This window comes from Lutjanus erythropterus, chromosome 13 (assembly GCF_056507025.1).
Source record: "Lutjanus erythropterus isolate fLutEry1 chromosome 13, fLutEry1.hap2, whole genome shotgun sequence".
NCBI lineage: Eukaryota > Metazoa > Chordata > Actinopteri > Lutjaniformes > Lutjanidae > Lutjanus > Lutjanus erythropterus.
The window spans coordinates 40,053,048-40,074,659 of NC_139329.1; the positions used below are offsets into that span (position 1 = coordinate 40,053,048).

At 41.1% G+C, this 21,612-nt stretch overlaps 1 protein-coding gene across 1 annotated transcript; it reads right to left on the minus strand.

The window, feature by feature from the left end:
• Positions 1 to 1,724: 1,724 nt before the first annotated feature.
• Positions 1,725 to 19,506, minus strand: fcsk (fucose kinase). The gene is made up of 23 exons (XM_084734898.1): positions 19,314 to 19,506; positions 16,614 to 16,765; positions 14,518 to 14,568; positions 14,306 to 14,431; positions 13,287 to 13,359; positions 12,601 to 12,698; positions 12,430 to 12,510; positions 11,119 to 11,238; positions 10,727 to 10,898; positions 9,610 to 9,716; positions 9,386 to 9,487; positions 9,096 to 9,269; positions 8,542 to 8,615; positions 7,367 to 7,722; positions 6,590 to 6,824; positions 6,201 to 6,367; positions 5,698 to 5,925; positions 5,419 to 5,562; positions 4,823 to 4,942; positions 4,522 to 4,709; positions 3,235 to 3,334; positions 2,767 to 2,990; positions 1,725 to 1,876 (listed from the first exon to the last, which is right to left on the minus strand). The coding sequence occupies exons 1-23, from the start codon at positions 19,384 to 19,386 to the stop codon at positions 1,805 to 1,807; spliced, it is 3,237 nt and encodes a 1,078-aa protein (XP_084591024.1). The 5' UTR covers positions 19,387 to 19,506; the 3' UTR covers positions 1,725 to 1,804.
• Between the last annotated feature and the right edge of the window lie 2,106 nt (positions 19,507 to 21,612).

A 21,612-nucleotide genomic window follows, 5' to 3' on the forward strand; every position in this document is an offset into this window, starting at 1 on the left:
AATAACTTTAATAACCTCAAACTGCAGAAGATTCCTTTTTTACATCCACTAACATGAAGATAAATGTCTCTGTGACACTCGCAGTGAGAATGTTTAGTCTTTAACATCAAGTTTTATACTTTTTTATTCACAATTATTTACTATTATTGTTATTAAGTATTGTGTGGAAGCAAAATTTATTTTCCATTATAAATTCAAGTCAAGCTTTGGCTGCATGTCCTCTGTATGTTGCATCGGTTGCATTTTTTACTTAAATGTAACTATGGCAACATGTATCATCACTGTCAAACAAATAAATGAAATAAATAAAATAGTTTGTTGCTAATTTTATCCAAAGATATGAATTAATCTTCTTACAAAAATCACTACAGAATTTTAGGCTTTTTTAAGAAAGTGAAAGTTTAAATCAAGACTCAAAATACTGATATGAAGTGATGCAGTAGAAGTACCAATACCACAGTATGAAAATACTCTCAAACCAAACCAACCAAACTCCATTAACAAAATCATTAATTTTATCTCACACAACACAGGAGTTGTTGGTCTGCTGCTGCCTCCATCTGTTAGTGTGTTTGTGTTACTGTGTGACTTCAGTGAATCTGAACTAACTTTTTAAAACACTGAAGTCTCACAGTAACACAAACACACTAACAGATGGAGGCAGCAGAACAACAACTCCTGTGTTGTGTGAGATAAAATTAATGATTTTATGAATGGAGTTTGGTTGGTTTGTAGAGAGTGGTTTCCTGTCAGAAAATACACTGATAAAAAAAACCCAAACTATTCCTTTAGAAAGAAATCTCCATCAGATCATCAGGGTTAAACTGATTTTTGAGCCTAACGAGGTGAAAAACTCTTAATCTGAATGATTTTTGGTTGTTGTTCCTGTGGAGGTTGAAGACACTTTTATCACAACAAAACGTCCTGTTATCTCCAAAAACACTCAAAAACAAACAGTTTTGTCCTCTGCTCAGAATTTATTCACTTTATAAAGTCAATTCAGTTCAACATTCAGCTTCATTATCAAAAACAGTTCACTGATGGTCCTCACAGGTATAGAAAGAAGAGTGTGTGTGTGTGTGTGTGTGTGTGTTAGAGGTCGACTGATTATCAGTTATCAATTATCAGAATTTTTTTTTTCCAACTGCAGATAAAATAAATGAATTAAAAATACAGCTCTAAAAACACATCAGGATTAAAACAGCGTCTCTGCAGGTCATTAAACTGTCTTTAAAAAATAGAATTATCTGAATTTGAGGTCTTAAAGTGTTTTTAATATGATTTTATCAGGTTATAAACATTGAATGATGAAGTTAATGTGAGTTTTCTAAATGTGTTTCTGGGATTTTGTCGCCCTCCTGTGGACAGAAGTGGAACTGTTTCCACCATAACAACCACAACATACAAACATTACAAATAAAACATGGAGATTTTTTCCCTGAACTTTTTTTTTTTTTTTTAAAGATAAAGATAATAATGAGAAGAAGAAACAGTTCGTTTTTTTCATGGCAGACTGGAGTTAAAGCTCACACTAAGAGAATTAAAGGGATGTAAACATCGTTTTATTTTTTTTCTTTCCTGATCAAACAAATGTGTGTGTGTGTGTGTGTGTGTGTGTGTGTGTGTGTGTGTGTGTGTGTGTGTGTGTGTCTCTGTGTGTGTGTCTGTGTGTGTGTGCGTGTGTGTGTGTGTGTGTGTCTGTGTGTGTGTGCGTGTGTGTGTGTGTGTGTGTGTGTGTGACAGTGTGTCTCTGTGTGTGTGTGTGTGTGTGTGTGTGTGTGTGTGTGTGTGTGTGTGTGTGTCCTCAGGATGGTGGCAGGACTGTGATCCCGTCCATGTCCAGCTCCACTGAGTGAACACTGAAGTCTCCCAGACCCTGAAACAAACAAATGATCACCATGGTAACCAATTAATTAATTAATTAACCATCACCACGGTAACAAAACATACAATTAACAAGTTTTACTGAGTCACTGAAGTCCTGTTCTTCTCTAACAGCTTTAATTAAACATTTCTGAAATGTTTGTGGTTTTTTTGTATAAGGTCATTAAAATCAGCTGCAGTATTAAACTGATTAATAACTTAATAATATATTAATATTAATAATATATTAATATTAATAAATTAAACTGATGAACAAATTAATAACTTCAGTCTCCATGAAAGATAATTTTTTCTCCGGGTGCTGAGAAAGTTGTCATTGTTGTATTAATTTAAATGGCCAGGAAAATCTATATCTAAACTTATTGACAACAATTTATCTCTAAAGAAATATGTGATAAATACTGACTTATCTCAAAATAGTAATAATAACTAAGTGTTTCAAAATAATAATTTGCTGCCATAAAAGAATAATTTAGTGTCTCAAAATAATGATTTAGTATCTCAGTTTAATGAATTATTACTTCCTGTAAGTCAATAATGTGAATCCTAATAACTCACGTGTAAACACCATTTATCATTTAGTCAGTTTATTTACTGTTAAATTCACTTGTTGACAGTGAGATAATATTTAAATTTAAAGTTAGGGAATATTGCTGAATATTTTGTAGGACTTTATTCCTGTTTGTTTTGAGCTTTATTTTGTTATTCTCTGTTGATCTGTGACAAATTAACAGGAAGTGGAATCTGTGGATTCGTTACAGACGCCTCTGATCCACCGCAGGATCACAGAGAGACGTCACGCTTTATGATCAATAAAAACACGTCTGATCAATCAGTAAAACCTCTGGGTGAGACCTCATCGATCCGTCTCGTCTTACTCACCGCCGTGTTGTTGAGGACCCGAAGCACCGCCTCCTTCTGTCGGGGCTCCCGGGTCAGCACGTAGAGGAAGCCCCCCCCTCCGGCCCCGGCCAGGGTCTGACCCAGAACCAGGGGCCTCAGGGCCTCCATCATGGCCCTGACGGAGGCCGGCTCGCAGCCCGGAGCCATCAGCTTCTTCTGCTGCCAGGCCCGGTCCAGACACACACCCAGTCCGGACAGACGGCCTGCAGGACGACATGACGGATGTTCAAAAGATCACTGGTCACTGTCTGAGGTTTGACAAAGAGCATTCTGGGAAATGTAGGATATTACTAACTATATATGACAGATAAACAGAGACGCCCTGAAAGCCACAGCCAAAGGATTTTCATATTTTACCACATTTTAAAAGTTGTTTTCTTGTGTATGAATGAGGTTCTGTGTGTCAGGTTCTTCTCTATAAACCATGTTTGTGGGGAACGTTCTCACCTTCTGAACACGCTCTGGCACAGTCCTCAGAGTTCTGCACCAGCTGCTGGGCGTTCTGCACCATCGCAGGCAGACGGCTGTACCAGCTCCGAACCACATCCTGCAGACAGAACCAAAATATCAAACTGTTCAGTCCAGTAGAAGGTAAAAACCTCCAGGAACTAAGACTAAACTCAACTTCAACTAAACCGGACCTCATCTAAACTCTCACTTGAACTAAATTTAACTCAGACTAAACCTAACCTGAAATAAACTCAATATAAACTTAACTTAATCTCAACTAAAACTAAACAATAAATTTAAACTCAACTCAAACTCAAACTACACTTAGCTCAAAATAAACTCAACCTAAACAAAACCAAACTTAAACTCATATTAATCTTAAATTAAACTCAAATTAATCTTAACTTAAACTAAACTAAACTTTAAACTCATCTTAAACTAAAATAACTAAATGTAAATTGAACTAAACTCAACTTAAACTAAACTAGATTTGATCTGATTCATTTATTTTGAACATTTAACAACATAAATCAAAGAACCATCAGACAGTAGAAACACAAATTGGACTTTTAGTTCCTGGAACTATCTGGTCTAAAAGCAGCTGTTATCTTTGACCTGATGTTTAATAAAGTTAACATCTCTGGTCAACGTCTTGGCGGCCATTTTTATTTATAGATTATGAACACAGCTACAGACAGACAGACAGACAGACAGACAGGTAGACAGACAGGTAGACAGACAGGTAGACAGGTAGACAGACAGACAGACAGACAGACAGGCAGACAGACAGGTAGACAGACAGGTAGACAGGTAGACAGACAGACAGGCAGACAGGTAGACAGACAGGTAGACAGGTAGACAGACAGACAGGCAGACAGACAGACAGACAGGCAGGCAGGCAGACAGACAGACAGACAGACAGGCAGACAGACAGACAGACAGACAGGCAGACAGACAGGTAGACAGGTAGACAGACAGGCAGGCAGACAGACAGGCAGACAGACAGACAGGCAGACAGACAGGTAGACAGACAGACAGGCAGACAGACAGGCAGACAGACAGACAGACAGGCAGACAGACAGACAGACAGGCAGGCAGACAGACAGACAGGCAGGAAGACAGGCAGACAGGAAGACAGGCAGACAGACAGACAGGCAGACAGACAGGCAGACAGACAGGTAGACAGACAGACATACAGGCAGGCAGGCAGGCAGACAGACAGGCAGACAGACAGACAGGCAGGCGGGCAGACAGGCAGACAGACAGACAGACAGACAGGCAGACCTGCAGCAGATTTCGAGCCAGACGTGTTTTTCCAGTGTACACCAGCAGGAGGTGCTGCTCCAGAGAAACCAGGAAGTCCTCCGGAGGACTGAGACGTTCCACCTCTACCTGCAGAGGCAGAGACGCTCTGGAACGGCCCACTTTGACTCCGCCCACCAGACCGCCCACCTGATCCTGCCAGCCTCCACCTGGAGAAGAAGAAGTAGTTCAGTCCAATCAGAGAGAGGAGGCAGACTTTTTTACTACTACTGAACTCCAGACAGGATCAGAACCCGCCCAGAGAGAACATGAGAACTCGTACCTGTGGTCAGAATCTGCTCCAGGTAGAGGACAGCGTGGATCAGGGAGTCTGTGTTGTAGGTTCTACCAGTGCACCTGTAGATTACAGCCAACAGCGCCCCCGCCAGGATACTGCTGGTACCTGCAGGAGAAGAACTGATCAGCCTCACGTCTGACTCACCAGCTGCACGTCTGCAGGTCTCAGTCTGTGATTGGTCGCTTATTTCAACCGTCACTGCAGCGTCCCCGGGAAACAAGGACAACCGAGCTGCAACCTACACGCTGTCAACGGCAAATTAGTGCCTGGGATGCTAACGGTACAAACTTAAACAAGCTAACAGCTGTTAGCTTTTCTGTTGCAGTGATGTGGTCATTTTAATAATAGAACTCGACTCCTGACGAACAAATGTTCCACCAAAACAAGATGAAGAACCAAAATCTAACTTGAATGAAACTAAACATAAACTCAACCTAAACTCAAACTAATCTTACTCAGCATAAACTAAACTCTAACTGGAGCTAAACTCAAACTAGACTCAACTCAGAGTAAACTTATGTTATTATTTATTTTATTTTTTATATTTTCTCCTCTCATCCTTCGTGCCGTTAGTTTCTCACCCAGTCCAGATCCGGTGGGCAGCGCCGACCAGCTGTGGAGCTCCACCCCTCCTCCCCACAGCTGCATCAGCTGATCCCCCAGAGGCTGCTGGGAGGAGAGAGACACCAGACCACTGCACACACACACAGCCTTCAGCAGGGCTCCTGTAACACACACACACACACACACACACACACACACACACACACACACACACACACACACACACACACACGTAAACACACGCGTAAACGTCCCTGATCCTGTCGATCCTGTTCGACCGATGAACAGAGTCTCACCAGGTGCGTGAGGCTGACAGTAGTCCCTCAGGTCGTCCAGGCTGTCACACACTGTCTCCGTGGCGACCCCACTGTCCCGCCCTTTCGTGTAGGTGACCAGCCGGAGGTGGGGCTCTCTGATGCGACGAGCCCGTGCACCAATAGGACGCTTCCCGTCAACCTTCACCGACACGTTGGTCACAGAGCCGCCGTGCTCGAAGGCGATGGGCGGAGTGTCGCTCCAGCCGCCTGAAAGACAAAGATGAAACGTGTTTAACGTGTTCATGAGGTTCACCTGTCAATCAACTTGAAGGGTTCTTAAAGGTCACATGTTTGAGATTCTGAACATTAATGTGGGAACAAGTTTTAGTCAGAGGTTCTAAAGCTCAAGAGAGTAAAACTTATTTCAACCCTGCAAACATGAAACCTGAACCACGTTTCTGATGTAGAACCTAAACTGATACTGACTCTGAGAGCAGTACTCGAGTAAATGTACTCAGTTACTTTCCCCCCTGTCGACTCACCTGCCAGGTCCAGTCTGGCTGGACACTCCACTTCCTGCCACTCCTCGAGGGGCGGGGCCTCACCCTGGCTGATGGAGATGAACTTCTGCGATGACATCACAGCCTGTCGTAGGAGCACCTGGCCGGCGCCCTCATAGTGCCGCGCCGCCCGAACTAGCAGGTCCGGCCTGCAGGGGGCGATCACACAAACAAACGGGTCATCGTCCACCAACCAAGAAGAAAATCCACAAACACAAATACACGTTTACACAAACGCCTCGTGTTTGACTCGTAGGTCACCGCCGTACGCAGAGGAGCTGCATTAATTCTGGATATAAACACTAAAACGTTTACGTTTCACGTTCTTATATTCCAACGTGGCGTCTCCGTTCATTTCTGGTGAAGCTCACCTGCTGAGCCATCGCTCTCTCTGTGCGGCCAGGGTGTCGACTCCGCCCCTCAGGTCACCCTCCTCCAACAGGAGGTAGGCGGAGCTCCAGGCCTTGTTGGCGGCTGGTCCGCTCCTCAGCCCGCCTCTCTCCCTCGCCATGCACACCAACACGTCGGCGATGCAGGAGAGGCAGCGAGCAGCCACGCCCAGCTCTGCGCCTGACTCCGCCCCCTGATCTGTGCTTCCTGCTGCAACTGAAAAAGACGAGAAACAGCGAGTAAAGTTCAATCAATCAATCAGTCTATCGGCAGTGAGCTAATTTGGCCGCCAATATGTCAACTTAAAATTAATTAAAACAATAAATGTTCCACGAAAAGACACAAACTGATTTTAAAGAAAACAAAGAAGAAGAAAAATAATAATTATTGTAAAAACAGTCAAATTATTTCAATAACTGCATTTAGTCTAAAATTCCATTTTAATATTCAAATGACACATAATCCTGTTGTTTTTATCTGATATCATTGTTTTTTATTTCTGTTTTATTTTGTCTCATTTTATTTGTCTTTATCTGCCACCAACTGATCTTTACAAATCAAAACTCTGTTGGTGCAAAATAAAAAAAAAAAGTTTAAAATGAAAAGTCAAACTTCATGACGTCATGGACTCATCTATATGGATTTGGTCCAATCCAACATGGCGGCGTTGCCGTATCACAGTAACATCTCTGTGTGTGGTTCACTTTTGTTCTTTTGAAAAGTCTAAATAAAGTTTTGATGTTGTTGTTGTGACTCACTGCCATCGAGCGTCTCCAGCAGCGCCCCCTGCTGGCCTCCCAGCACCGCCGCCCTGAAGGTCGGCAGCAGGCAGGCGTCTGAGCGACTCCTCAGGGCGTCCATCACTCTCCTCCTCCCTGCCAGGAACAGCAGCTCCTCCCTCCACTGCAGCTCCGCCTCCTGGTGGGTGAGTGACATCACCTCCTTCAGAGACAGCCTCCACGCCTCCCTCCATCTCTGCAGACAGCCGCCACCGCTCAGCAGCCAGCCGACACCTCCCTCCAGACCAACGCTGCCTCCTCTGGGGTGGAGAACAGGGAAGAGACGAGCCTCCAGGAGGGAGCGAGGTTCTCCTCGGGCCCAAAGGTCCTCTGGTCTGAGAGGAGAGGAGAGGAGAGGAGAGGAGAGGAGAGGAGAGGAGAGGAGAGGAGAGGACAGGAGAGGAGAGGAGAGGAGATGAGATGAGATGAGATGAGATGAGATGAGATGAGATGAGATGAGATGAGAGGAGATGAGATGAGATGAGATGAGATGAGATGAGATGAGATGAGATGAGAGGAGAGGACAGGAGAGGAGAGGAGAGGAGAGGAGAGGAGAGAAGAGGAGAGGAGAGGAGAGGAGAGGAGAGGAGAGGAGAGGAGAGGACAGGAGATGAGAGGACAGGAGAGGAGAGGAGAGGACAGGAGAGGAGAGGAGAGGAGAGGACAGGAGAGGAGATGAGAGGAGAGGAGAGGAGATGAGAGGACAGGAGAGGAGAGGAGAGGAGAGGAGATGAGAGGACAGGAGAGGACAGGAGAGGAGAGGAGAGGAGAGGAGAGGACAGGAGAGGAGATGAGAGGAGAGGAGAGGAGAGGAGAGGAGAGGAGAGGAGAGGAGAGGACAGGAGAGGAGAGGAGAGGAGAGGAGAGGAGAGGAGAGGAGAGGAGAGGAGATGAGAGGACAGGAGAGGAGAGGAGAGGAGATGAGAGGACAGGAGAGGAGAGGAGAGGAGAGGAGAGTAATTCAGTCTGATTAAAAATTTTCTTGCACTTTAAATGTAAAAACAAACATTTTCAAACATTCCAGAAATAAATTTGAATAATTTTTAAATATATATTTGACTTCCTCTCCTTCGACTTGTTAAAATAAAATCAGGATATGATGATAAACAACAAAACAAAAACAAGTTTAGAGACACAATCTAAATGTTTCTTACTGGATTCCTGTTCTGCTGTAGAAGAGGCTCCATGTCTGGTTGAGGAAGGAGGCATTTTGTTCATCAGAGGAGACCTGAGGAGGAGGAGGAGGAGGAGGAGGAGGAGGAGGAGGAGGAGGAGGAGGAGGAGGAGGAGGAGGAGGAGGAGGAAGAGGAGGAGGAGGAGGAGGAGGAGGAAGAGGAGGAGGAGGAGGAGGAGGTCAGAGACTTGGGTGACTTCAGTGAGTCTGAATTAACCCTTTAAAACAAGTCACACAACAACACAAACACACTAACAGACCAACAACTCTCATGTTCTGTGAGCTAAAATCACTGATTTTATGAATGGAGTTTGGTTGGTTTGTAGAGAGTGAGATTTGTCTTATATAATAGTGGTTTTCTGTCAGAAAAGTCTGTCTGACAGAAAGGTAAAGAGCTGAAAAAACCCTTACACTGATTTTTTCCGCTGTCTAAAGTCCATGTTGCTGCTGACCCCGTCCACAGCAGGACACTGATCAGCATTAGGAAGATGAAGAACTTAATGAAAACAAGTTTGAAAGTTTCTTATTTTTTACCTCCAGGTCGTCCTGAGCTCCCATCACGGTGTAAACGTTCAGCTTCAGTTCCCCCAGCTCAATGCGATGTCCCTGGATGATGATGTCATTGGACAGCTCCAGCTGCCTGATACACTGTGATGTCATCAATTGGAGACCCGACAGTAAACAACCTGGCGGGACCTCCAGGGGACCCTGGATAAGAGGTCAAAGGTCACAACAGGAGCCGCCCCCCCCCCCCCCCCCCAAAAAAAAAAAAAACACGTAAAAGCTGCGTTCACTGACTGAAGAACGGCGGTAAAACTTCTGACCTGTAAGTGGCAGTGTTGCACCACTGCTCTGGCTGCCACGGTGACGTCTCCCTCCAAGACGCTGTTGATGACTCGGCCTCGTTCGTTGACCTGGCTCGCTCTCTGAGGGGAAACAGGAAGAAGTTAGTGAAATGGCGACGAGACGTTTACTTATCCTTCTGTACACCATCATACCCTGAGACATTTAAATGAGAACACTGAGGAACAGGAAGAGGAAATGTCACCTGGATGTGAGACAGAGTGTTTCTTTCTGTCCAATCACAGCTCAGTCGGTCCACGTGCTGCTTACCAGACAGAGTCAGGTAGTCATAGCGACCGCCAGGGACGTACACTGTCAGAGCAGAGAGGGGAAAGTATTCATGAAGATTTCGCAGAGCTAAACTTAAACAGCTTCCCCGTCTCCAAATCAGCACGTGTAATACAATGCTTCCTGAATACATATGGAATTGCGGATGTTTGGCGTTTTCACAATCCTACATCACACAGATACTCTTTGTTTTCCTCAGTGCATAAGACCTTCTCATGCATTCATTACTTTCTTTTAGATAAAAGCTTCTCCCCTTAGTATTAGACTGCGACTACAATCCAATATTCTTAACTGAATCATTTTTTAACAATCTGAAAACCCACATATCTTCTTTCATTCGGAACAAGAAACAACCCAGAATTAAACATAGTATATTACAAAGACCTCGAAGAGCAGGTGGTGTGACGCTCCCAAACTTCCTATTCTACTATTGGGCTGCAAAAATAAAGGCAATTCTATTTTGGGTAAAAAGAGATGATGCCATGCTGCCATGGGTAACCATGGAGAATTCACTGATTTCTCTGCTCTGTGCTAAACTACCACCGTCGCCACCTATTTCCAGTTTCACCCTGAATCCACTTGTGATACATTCACTAAAAATATGGTACCAGTTCAGACGCCACTTCGCCTCACAGAACTATCACTGGCTGCACCACCTCAAAGACACTGCATGTTTACACCATCGATAATAGATGGGACATTTAGCATGTGGTCAGAATATGGAATAATGTCACTGTATGACCTTTTCTGTGACAGTGTGTTTAGTTCTTTTGAACAGTCGGTACAGACATCCTGTATTCCTAGAGCTCACTTCTACAGACATGTCCAACTTAGAAACTTTATCGCCTGTGATGTTGACCTCTGACTGTGTATAAATCCGATGTTTTCACTTCACAGATGATGAAGAAAGACATTAACGAGTCAGAGAAAGTAAACGTGCGCATCGCAGCGCAACACGTTCAAACAGACTCAGCATCTCATTGGTCAGATCATCTGACAGCAGATGGTAACCACATGGTAACAGAGACACCCACCCACACTGAGTGGAGTCCCTCTCAGGATCCTCCACAGCTCCGCCCTGCCGCTCCTCACGATCGCCCCCTGCGGTCCAGCAGGAGAACTGCAGCCAGCTCGCTCCTCGCTCACAAACTGATCCTGAGTCAGATCTGAGCAGAGACACTTCAATATATCCAGGAACAAAGAGATCTAACCAAAGAAGAAGAGGACAGGAAGGAAGAAGAAGACAGTGTTGTTCTAAGATCAGACGTCCCAACAGCTGGTGTAAAAATCTTAATTTGTAAAGAAACTAGTAACAAAAGATGTCAAATTTGTAATAAATCTACTTAGTTACTTTCCACCAGTGAAGTTGTTGTTTTAGGAACATTTGAATGCATCTCCCTTCTCAGACAGAAAGAGGAAGTGATACCTGGAGGGGCGGAGCTCCAGAGTCCTGGCCCAGGTAGGTGCAGCCATCCAGAGGAGGAGTGACGTGAGTCTGTAGTAACTTCTCTGATACAGACCTGCTGAAGAAGACTGGACCAGACACCTGCAGACACACACAGAGAGAGACACAAAGAGACACACAGAGACACAGAGAGACACACAGAGACACACACACACACAGAGACACAGAGAGAGACACAGACAGACACAGAGACACAGAGAGAGACACAGAGAGACACACAGACACACAGACACAGAGACAGACACACAGAGAGACAGACACACACAGAGACACAGAGAGACACAGAGAGACACACAGACACACAGACACAGAGACAGACACACAGAGAGACACAGAGACACAGAGAGACACAGAGAGACAGAGACACACAGAGACACACAGAGACACACACAGAGAGACACAGAGACACACAGAGAGACACAGAGACACAGAGAGACACACAGAGACACACAGAGAGACACAGAGACACACAGAGAGACACAGAGACACAGAGACACACAGAGACACACAGAGAGACACAGAGAGACACAGAGACACACAGAGACACACACAGAGAGACACACACAGAGAGACACAGAGACACACACAGAGAGACACAGAGACACACACAGAGACACACAGAGAGACACAGAGAGACACACAGAGACACACAGAGAGACACAGAGACACACAGAGAGACACAGAGACACACACAGAGAGACACACACAGAGAGACACAGAGACACACAGAGAGACACAGAGACACACAGAGACACAGAGACACACAGAGACACACAGAGACACACAGAGAGACACACAGAGACACACAGAGACACACAGAGACACACAGACACACAGAGACACAGAGAGACACAGAGACACACAGAGACACACAGAGAGACACAGAGAGACACACAGAGACACACAGAGACACACAGAGAGACACAGAGAGACACACAGAGACACACAGAGACACAGAGAGAGACACAGAGAGACACAGAGAGACACAAAGGCAGTCAGTTGTTTTTGTTCTTTTTCTCTGCTTACAACAAATTCTTAATTATTTGAACCTTCTTGTAAATTCAGTAAATGTTCTACATGAAGTTCTTTGTTGTGTCTGTTTGTTCTAGTGTGTTGGTTCTACTGTTGGAATGACTCTGGAAACACTCATGGATGATTCAGACTGAGGAGAACCAGTCGGCTCAGAAAACACACAACAAAACAAAAAACAGGTCGAACAGGAAACCAGAAGGTGTGTTTGATTTTATTTCACAGACAGAACGGAGGACGCACCAGAGGCACTTTCCCATCAGGCATCAGTGCTCGTTGAATCTGCTCCTTCGTCCCCTTGTAGACGATGTTCCTGACCTGACCCTGAGAGACAAAACAAACGCACCTTCAGTCACAAATAAGAAAACACATCGTTCAGAATATTAAAGTGAGACCGTCTGAATGAAGGCGCACCTGTTGGTCGGGCAGGTAGACTCCGTGATTGGTCGCATAGGAGACGTCGCCTGGTAACGCCAGAACACGAACACCAGAGAAACCCTCCCAGGACAGAGCTAACGCACAGAACACACCAAACACAAAGAGAACCCACGGAACACACAAAGGTTTGAGCAGAACGTAACGATGGGATGTTTTAAATGACAACATGACAGCAAATACTTGATGCTGATTGGTTTGAGGTGAAAATGAGGTCATGCAGTCTCAGGAATAAAAGATTTCACCTAGAACCCCCTGTGAGAGGTTCTATAGAGAACCCTTCTATGATGCAATGGTTCTACCTAGAACCCTCTCTGGAAGTTCTATCAAGAACCTTTCTAACTTTCTAAGGGCGCTAACAAGAATCCAACCAGGGAGTTCTATCGAGAACCTTTTTATATTATGGTACAAAGAACCCTTGAAAGAGTTCTTCAAGGATTTCAACAGTCCTTGAAACACAGCCACAGCCCTTCAGGAAGAACCCTTTTAGAACCCTTATTTCCAGGAGTGTAGCTTGTGGAACGAGCTTCATGTTTCACATGTTTATCTGATAGAAGATCAATTAAATCGATCACTGATTAATGGTTGTTGCTCTAACTGCAGACCGTTTGTGGTTCTCTTAACAGACTGCAGTGTTAGTTTAGAGAACAGTAAACGACACTAACCGAAGTCCGGGGGGACGGTGAGGAGCATGTCGGTGCTGCAGACCCAAACTCCAGGAGGAGAACCGGGACAGATCTGAGACAGAACAAAAACAAACAGAACTCTGACTAAGGTACAAACGGAGGTTCTGCAGGTTTCAGCATTTCAGACCTTTAAAGACTTTTTCAAGGCTGCTGTTGTGGGTTTATGTTATGGTTCCTCAGAGAACAGGTCAGGTTCTGCCCCACGTTCTTCTGTCCACCTTTATTCCTTCACTTTCATTTTAGATTGTTAGATTTTTTCTTTTCGTTGAAAATATTATTCTTTTAATATTATCAATATATTTGTAAATATTTTAACAATAATTATGATGATAATAATAATAATAATAATAATAATAATAATAATAATAATAATAATCACTTTCACCTGAATGAATCTGCTCCATAATTTTTTGAATACAATTTTTGAGGTTTCTAAAAAATCTGAAGTTTATCTAAAGAAGAAAAATAAATCATATCAACTAAAGATCAGAAGTTGGTAAAACTGATTTGGTATTTTTCATCTTCTTCACAAACCAACAACAACGATTAAAAAATTAAAATGTTATTCATTTCCTCCATATAAACTAAGTTTCCTTGAACATTTAGAGTTTTCTTAGATTTTTTCTTGACATTTATTTTTATTTAAAATAAAACAGACATGAGGATTATACCTAAAAAATAACACATTTAAAAAGTAGATAAGAACTGTGAAGAATAACACTGAAAGAAAGACAAAGAAAAGAAAATGATTTTTTACAGTGTTGTGGTATTTTTCCCTCTCATCAGTAAAACTAACACGTTTTAAATGTTTTATAAAAGCTGTAAAGCTGCAGGTATAAATATTAAAGTTGAATAGTTAAATAAAATCTCCTGTGTGAACGACTGATCTATAGAATATATTATATTTATTTGTACGTTCTGTGATCTGTGCGGTTGGATTTATGAAGTGATGAAGATGTAAAGGTTAAAGGTTAATTATGGAGGGTTGTTCTTCAGACCTGGTTGGACAGAACGTCCAGCAGCAGGTCCAGGCAGCAGAACGGAGCCTCGACTCTCTGCTCAGGTTTCTCTGCAGGCAGCCAGCAGAACGCTTTACTGCACGAACTCCAGGGGAAATCACGACCCTGCAGGACGAGAACAGACGAAAACATTAGAACGTTCTCCTGAAGAACGCAGGAGAACGTTCTGCTGCTGCTGCTGCTGGACTCACGGTGTGGAGGATGAGGACGTGAGCGTCGTCCAGGACGTCAGCTGTCACCACCTGAGGACGAAGAAGACGACACTTCAACGAGCTGACGGAGCAGAGGTGGGCGGGGACTGAGGCCGGGACGCACCTTCAGTCCTGGTTTAACTTTACAGTTACAGTTAAAACGTCTCACTTTAGATCAAGTTTAATTCTGTTGCGCTGAAACTTTAAACTGTGATCCGGTTCTAACTGGAGGAAGTTTAATTTCCAGTTGATGATTCAGAAATTAGAGCTTTTAAACTAAGATTCTTTTCACCTTTAAACTAGAGAACAAACATATTTATTCTTTCTTCTCAACATTTTCTTGTTAACAGTTGAATGATTTATTTTCCTGCTCGCTCACAGTGTGAACCTTTTCTTTTCAGTCAGCTACCAAACCTTTTTCTTTTTTTTACCGAGCTACTAAAGTGTCACATGTAGTTTAAGTCAGTGTTTTGTAAAGTCGGAGGTAACGTTCGTCCATAACTGGTCATTTTTTCAGCTTCATCCTGACAGTAAACTGGATATTTTTGGAAAAACAAGACATAAAGACGTCACTCAGGATGTTTTTTGCTTTATTTTTGGACACTCGGGCAAATCGATCGGTCAAATAATGTGCAGACCGATCGATAACTAAAATAGCAGTTAGCTGCAGCCCTACTCACCGTGTGTCCGGCTCTGCTGCTCAGGTGTTCAGCCGCGACTAGAAGAGCGTTCAGCGTCGCTCCTCCGCTGCCCGCAAACTTATTCGTAAAAATAGGATCAAATGTGGACGTGAGTCTTCAGAACATGCAGAATATAAAAAGAAACCTTCCACCGAGGACACAAACCCACCTGGAAATGATTTCTTATTCTCTCTAACATCGCAGATCATTTCAGTTTGAAATCGTTCAGCCCAAGAAGAGACAAGAAAACGAAGCGAGCAGGAGAAAGAAAGAAAAGAAACGCAACTTTCATTAGTTTCATATGAGCTGGTTTTAGTTTTGTTAGTTTAGTTAGTAACTGAAAGACGTTTTAGTTTCCTTCATCCCAACCAGAAGTGACCTGTTTCATCACAATCACTGATCTCACTTAGAAACTTTTCAGTCGGTTATTTGACCTTTTCTTAGATCATGAATTACTGTCATGATATAAACAGAAGATTAAAACAGAAAGAGATTCAAGTTAAATAAACAGAATTTACAAAGCCAGTTATTTTTGATCTAAATGTGCTGAAGAATTCATGCAAATAAATAAAGATATATTAAATTAAAATGCATCGTTTCAATGACCAGTTATGGATCTGACCTCTCTGAGAACACACAGGAACCATGTTTTACTTCTTTTTTTCTACTTTTTGGAGAGCTAGGATTTTTTTTTAAATAAAACAAATTTAAAATGATTAGTCGATTAATTAATCCTGTCACAATCTTGTCAGTTGAACAATAGATCCAAAATACGTTGTTTTTTTCTGTTGCAGCCTTTTATATTTAAAAATCCAATTTTATTTTATCAGAATATAAATATTAGTAACTTCAGATGCTCAGAAACATCCAAAAACCACTGAAATAATTTGATTTTAAAAGTCACTTTGAACATCACAAACGTACCGTAATATAATAATAAATGTTGTGAATAAATAATGATAATAACAATAATGTAAATAATAACAATAAAAGGTTCATTAGACATTTGATTATATTTGTCATCATTCTGCTTGATCAGATCAAATGGAAGTTTCTGCCTTGCTTTGGTATGACCCAATATTTTTTGGTATGACCCAATATTTTTTTTTGGTTCGCTCTGCAAAGGCAAAATACAGGAACTTCCATATAAGGTCAAAGGTCAAATCAGAGGTCAGGATTTAATATGTAGAAACAATAACCTGAATTAAAGATAGAAAACTGACACACATACAATTATCTGCCTCCAAACAAGAAAACTTTAAAGTTCTCAGTTTCCTTTGTCAGGCAGAGTTCTGTGAAAGTGAAGCCAGAACATCTGTGTCGCCCCCTGGTGTCTGGTTGCAGTATAGGTCACAAGCCCCGCCCCCTCCATGTTAGCAGATGGAACATCAGTAACACCATCAGTCAGTGACTCACCGTGTGTCCGGCTCGGTTGCTCAGGTGTTCAGACGCGACCAGCAGAGCGTTCAGCGTCGCCCCGCCGCTGCCCAGCGGCGCCTGGCGGTCCCCGACTGTCAGAACCAACGCGTCTGGAGAAAGAGAACCACGCTGCTGCCGCAACTCCAGCTCTGCCACGCACACACACACACACACACACACACACACACACACACACACACACACGTTGATACTGTCTCTTTAAATGGGTCACAGTTTGTTTGGGATGTTAATCATTAATCACTTATCAATATTCAAACTGTGCTGCACCAACAAGGATTAAATTAATCTAAGATTAACACTAATCAGAGTTTAAAATGAGTTAATCCAGATCTTTAACAATAATCAGGAGGTAACTGATAAAAAAATATTCAAGTTAGATTTTAGTGATATAAAGTTCAGTGTCAGTAAACTCAGCATGGAGATGTTTGTTTACCCAAAACAAAACAAATGAATAAAAACAATCTGAGTGCTGACGGACTTTTCAAGTATAAAAGAAGCTAAGAAGCAGAAGTAACACTCTTTGCTAGCTAACTAGCTAAATAAAGAAGCCTAGCTGCCTTTTTTTTTAAGCTAACTAGTTAAAAAAAAAAAAAAAAAATGCATGCTAGCTAAAAGTAGAAATAAGTAGTATTGCTAGCTAGCTAAAACATCAGAACAAAAAGTAACATTGTTTACTAGCTAGTCAAAAAGAAATCTAGCTACATTATCTTTAGCTAACTGGTGAAAAAAGGAAAATGTTATATTGCTCGCTAGCTAAAAAGTAAAAGTAAAAGTTTGCTAACAAGCTAGCTAAATAGACAGCTAGCTATATTTGTTAGCCATTTAAAAAAAAATAAAATGGTTATACTGCTTGCTAGCCAGCTAAAAAGTAGCAAAGAAGGAGTAATATTGTTTGCTAGTTAGTTTGCTTTGTTGTTGTACATGTTGAGGAAAAGGATCCCTGTTCTGTAGGTGGTCAGAAGTATTAAGAGTTATTAAGGATTATTATCTTCAATCAAAATAATAATAATGATGTAAAAATTAAAGATATTTTTTCACAATCGTTGACTGTTGCAGTCAGATTTTACAATGTCCAGATTTGTTTACAACAGAAACATGAGGTTCCTTACAGATGGGATAGTTTTGTTTGGGATGGGTTCTCAGTGTTCCTCCTCAGGCAGGGGGCGGGGTTTGATACTGTGGCCTGAGTTTCACTGGATCTCTGCAGGATCGCCTGCAGGATCATGACCAAGTTATCTGATCTCACAGAAACTCAACAGTGGTGGGAACGATCATTTCTGCAACACAGTTTTTATTTTTACTGAAAAACAATTCTATTGAAATCCTGATCATGTGACATTTATTGAGGTCTGAACCAAACAAACATGTTTTCTTTCATCTACAGAACAAAGATTTTTAGTTCAGAACGTCTCTGCAGCTCTAAAGAACCTCATTATAATGATGATGATGTTTTCTCATGTTTTTCTTTCTTTCTTTCTTTCTTTTTTTTTAAAAAAAAGGTTATAATTTGGTTGTGGTTCTGTGTTCTGGACATTTCACTTGGACATATTGTGATTAATTGTGCAGCTTTATCTTAAATAAAACTTGACAAACATTGTATATTTCATTCATGACAGAATTCAAACGTGTTCAGATCAAATCATTTGTCTGTGGACGACTGCAGAGTTTCTGAGGGACACTGAAGAAGATGAAGTTTTAACATCATCAAACATCATGTCTCTGTTTCCAACTGAGAAATGTACATATGGATGTTTGACATCAAACTCTGCAGAAACTCCCCCTGAAAAAGAACAATGCAGACAAAAATAATCCCTCTAAATTACCACCATCGACTCAACAGAAGAATTTGACTCATGGCTCATTTTGTCATCATCCTGCTGCTGCTCAGGAAGCTTCACTGACACTAAACGTCTCTCTGACGTCACGGAAACAAGACTCAACAATCAGCTATCAGTATGGAAACTGACAAATCCTTCAGATTCTACCTTTTAACCTTTAAAAAAAAAAAAAAAAAAATTCTTACCTTAATAATAATAAAATATGTTTTTGTTTTATTTTGGGGTGAACTGTCCCTTTAAGCATGCACTTTTATCAAAAATGTAAATAAACAAATATTTTTATTGGTCTCATCATTCCTCTCCTTTAACTAAATATTCAGACTGTTGTGAGAAAAAAAAACATTTAATGTTGTTTAGAGCTGCAACAATCAATCAGTTAGTCAGTTATTAAAAAACAAGTAATATTGTTAGCTGAGTAGCTAAGAAACCTAGCTACCTGTTTTAGCAAGCTAAAATTTATACTGTTTGCTAGCTTGCTAGCTAAAAAAAACCTAGGTACATTTTTAAATTTGCTAATATATGTATATTTTGCTTGCTAGCTAGCTAAAAATTAGAACAAATAAGTAATATGTGTATTATTAAAGTACTTTTAAATTACAAAAACAGAGACACTATGGATCAGTACGTCACACAGCCACGCTTCAAATAATACAAACTAACCTGTTAATTACAAAAGAACGGGGTGGAAAAGTTATTTAAATAAATAAATGAGATTAAATTTGAATGTAACTAAACTTGTGAATTAATTTGAACTTGTTTGCGTCCATCAGCGGCGCCTTCAGGCCGCTCGGTGTAACTGCAGCAGTCAAAGATCGTAACAGGAACAGATGATCCTCACCTCTCTGAAAAGAGTAGACGCTGTCCTTGTGTTGGCAGGTCAGAACCACCACCGTCCACCGGAACCCGGACATCTTCTCACGACTCTCAGCTGATAATAAAGTCCTTAAACCCACAGACAGTCGGTCCACAGCGAGCCTGTTACACCATCACCGACAAGTCGGATGACTTCTGACAGCAGGCAAACACACACACACACACACACACACACACACAGAGAGACAGCAGGAGGAGGAGGGCGGGGTTAAAACGAACTAACCAAAGAGGATCCGGACCAGAAAAGCCAGTCCAACCTGCTGCCTGTCTGCCACCGATACCTTAATTATATCTGAAGAGTTCAGAGAAGCTCCTGTTGATTAACACCTCCTGCTTAGATTTGACCCCGCGGGCTTCCGTAGCTAAAAACACCACGTTTGATTTCAACCTTTGGACCTCTCGACGGGGCGGTTAGCTAATGTATAAATGCAGTAAAACGTTAGTCAGGCGGTAACATAGCGAGTTAGCTGCTTTAAAAAGAGTGCAGTGAAAGTTAACGGTTTTCAGAGAAACGTACTGATTTTCAAAGTGGTGTTACTGTAATAAATAAATCTACTCTACATGTCTTCATATGCAATTAATTTATGCACCGGGACATTTCGGCAAGGCGGGAGCCTGCATCCGGAAGAAGGGTCCGAAAAAGGGTCGCGAAAGATCTCGCGAGTTTTAATTTTAACACAGACTCTGAATGTGCACATATATCAACCTTCATGTCGATATAAAATGATCTCGCGCGAGAATCATAAATAGAGAGCCTTTAAAAAAATTTAAAAAATCAATAAATCTCAGGAACATTTTTTCTACACCTGTTTTTGAATGTGATGTTATTTATGGTGAACTTCTAGGTAAGAATGTTTTGACTCGATTGTATATATATATGTAGCTATTTATCATTTCTATTTATTCTGTTTTGTTTTTTATTCAGTGTTTTAATTTACGCTTTGATTTGTTTAAAATGAAAAAGTGTTTCTTCGATTATTACTCATATAAACTGTTTCATACATAAATCTGACATGTGTTCCTCCTCACATACTGAAAACATTTTTCATAGTGATCCCACAAAAGCTGTGACAATAATAACAATAATAATCAATATCAGGACGCTGAAACAATAAACGTTCACTGGTATTTTTTAATAATTCGAAATAAAAAACACTAATGGAGCTAAATATTTGTACATGTGAGGATGAGGGATAATTAATTACAGTGTTTTTGTGGACAGTTTGTAAGTTTTCTGTCTCCTCCAGATTTTTTTCTCTTTCCTCTCTGACTCAGATCAGAAAATCAGATTTTGTCATCAAATAGTGTTAAATATCAAAACTCAAAAATGTGTTGCAGTACTGCCTTGAAATTTGAAGTCGTCTCATCTACGTTTTGTTTTTTTAACAGTGAGATTCAGGTGAATCTGAAGTTGTCAGACAGAAACTCGACAGTCTTCTGACGAGTCGTTCTCCCTCTTTTGTTCTCTGATGGAGACTCAGACAGAGAGAACTGGAACCTGGTCTGTGTGAATATTAATGAGCTGCTTTAATCCTCATCAGGAGTTCAGTCTGATATCATCTACATAAAAAAATTCAAGCATATTGTTATTATTTCTTAGCTTAAAGGCAGATTTTTATGTATATTTAGTACTAAATTATAAGCTTTCTTAAATCGATCATTGGTAAAATTAACAATCAATTAATCAATTAATCATACTTACAAAATCTTCTAAAATATTGTATTTACTGGCAATAATTTTTCCAATAATCAATTTGTAGTTTGCTCCATAAAATGTCAGAAAATATTGATCAGAGTCCAAGATGACGTCATCAAATGTCTCGTTTTGTCCACAACTGAAAGATCATCAGTTTCCTGTCAGAGAGGAAAGAATCCAGAGAATTTGGTCTTTTTTTAATTAAAAAATGACTCAAAACAATTAACTGATCATCAAAACATTGGTGATTACTTTAATAATATGCAAACAATATTACTTATTTTTTCCTACTCTTTAGCTAGTTAGCAAGCAACATAACCTTTTTCGTTTTTGGCTAGCTAGCTAAAAAAAAGGCAACTAAGGGTTTTCTTTTGTTTGTTTGTTTTTTAACTATGAAACAATATTAATAATTTCTTGCTACAATTTATTTGGTTAGCAAGCAACATAAGCTAAAGGCAGCTAGTTTTTTTTAGCTAGCTAGCTAGCAAACAATATTACAAACAATATTTTCCTATTTCTAGCTACCTAGAAAAAAATTAGCTTATTTTTCAACTTTTTAGCTAATTAG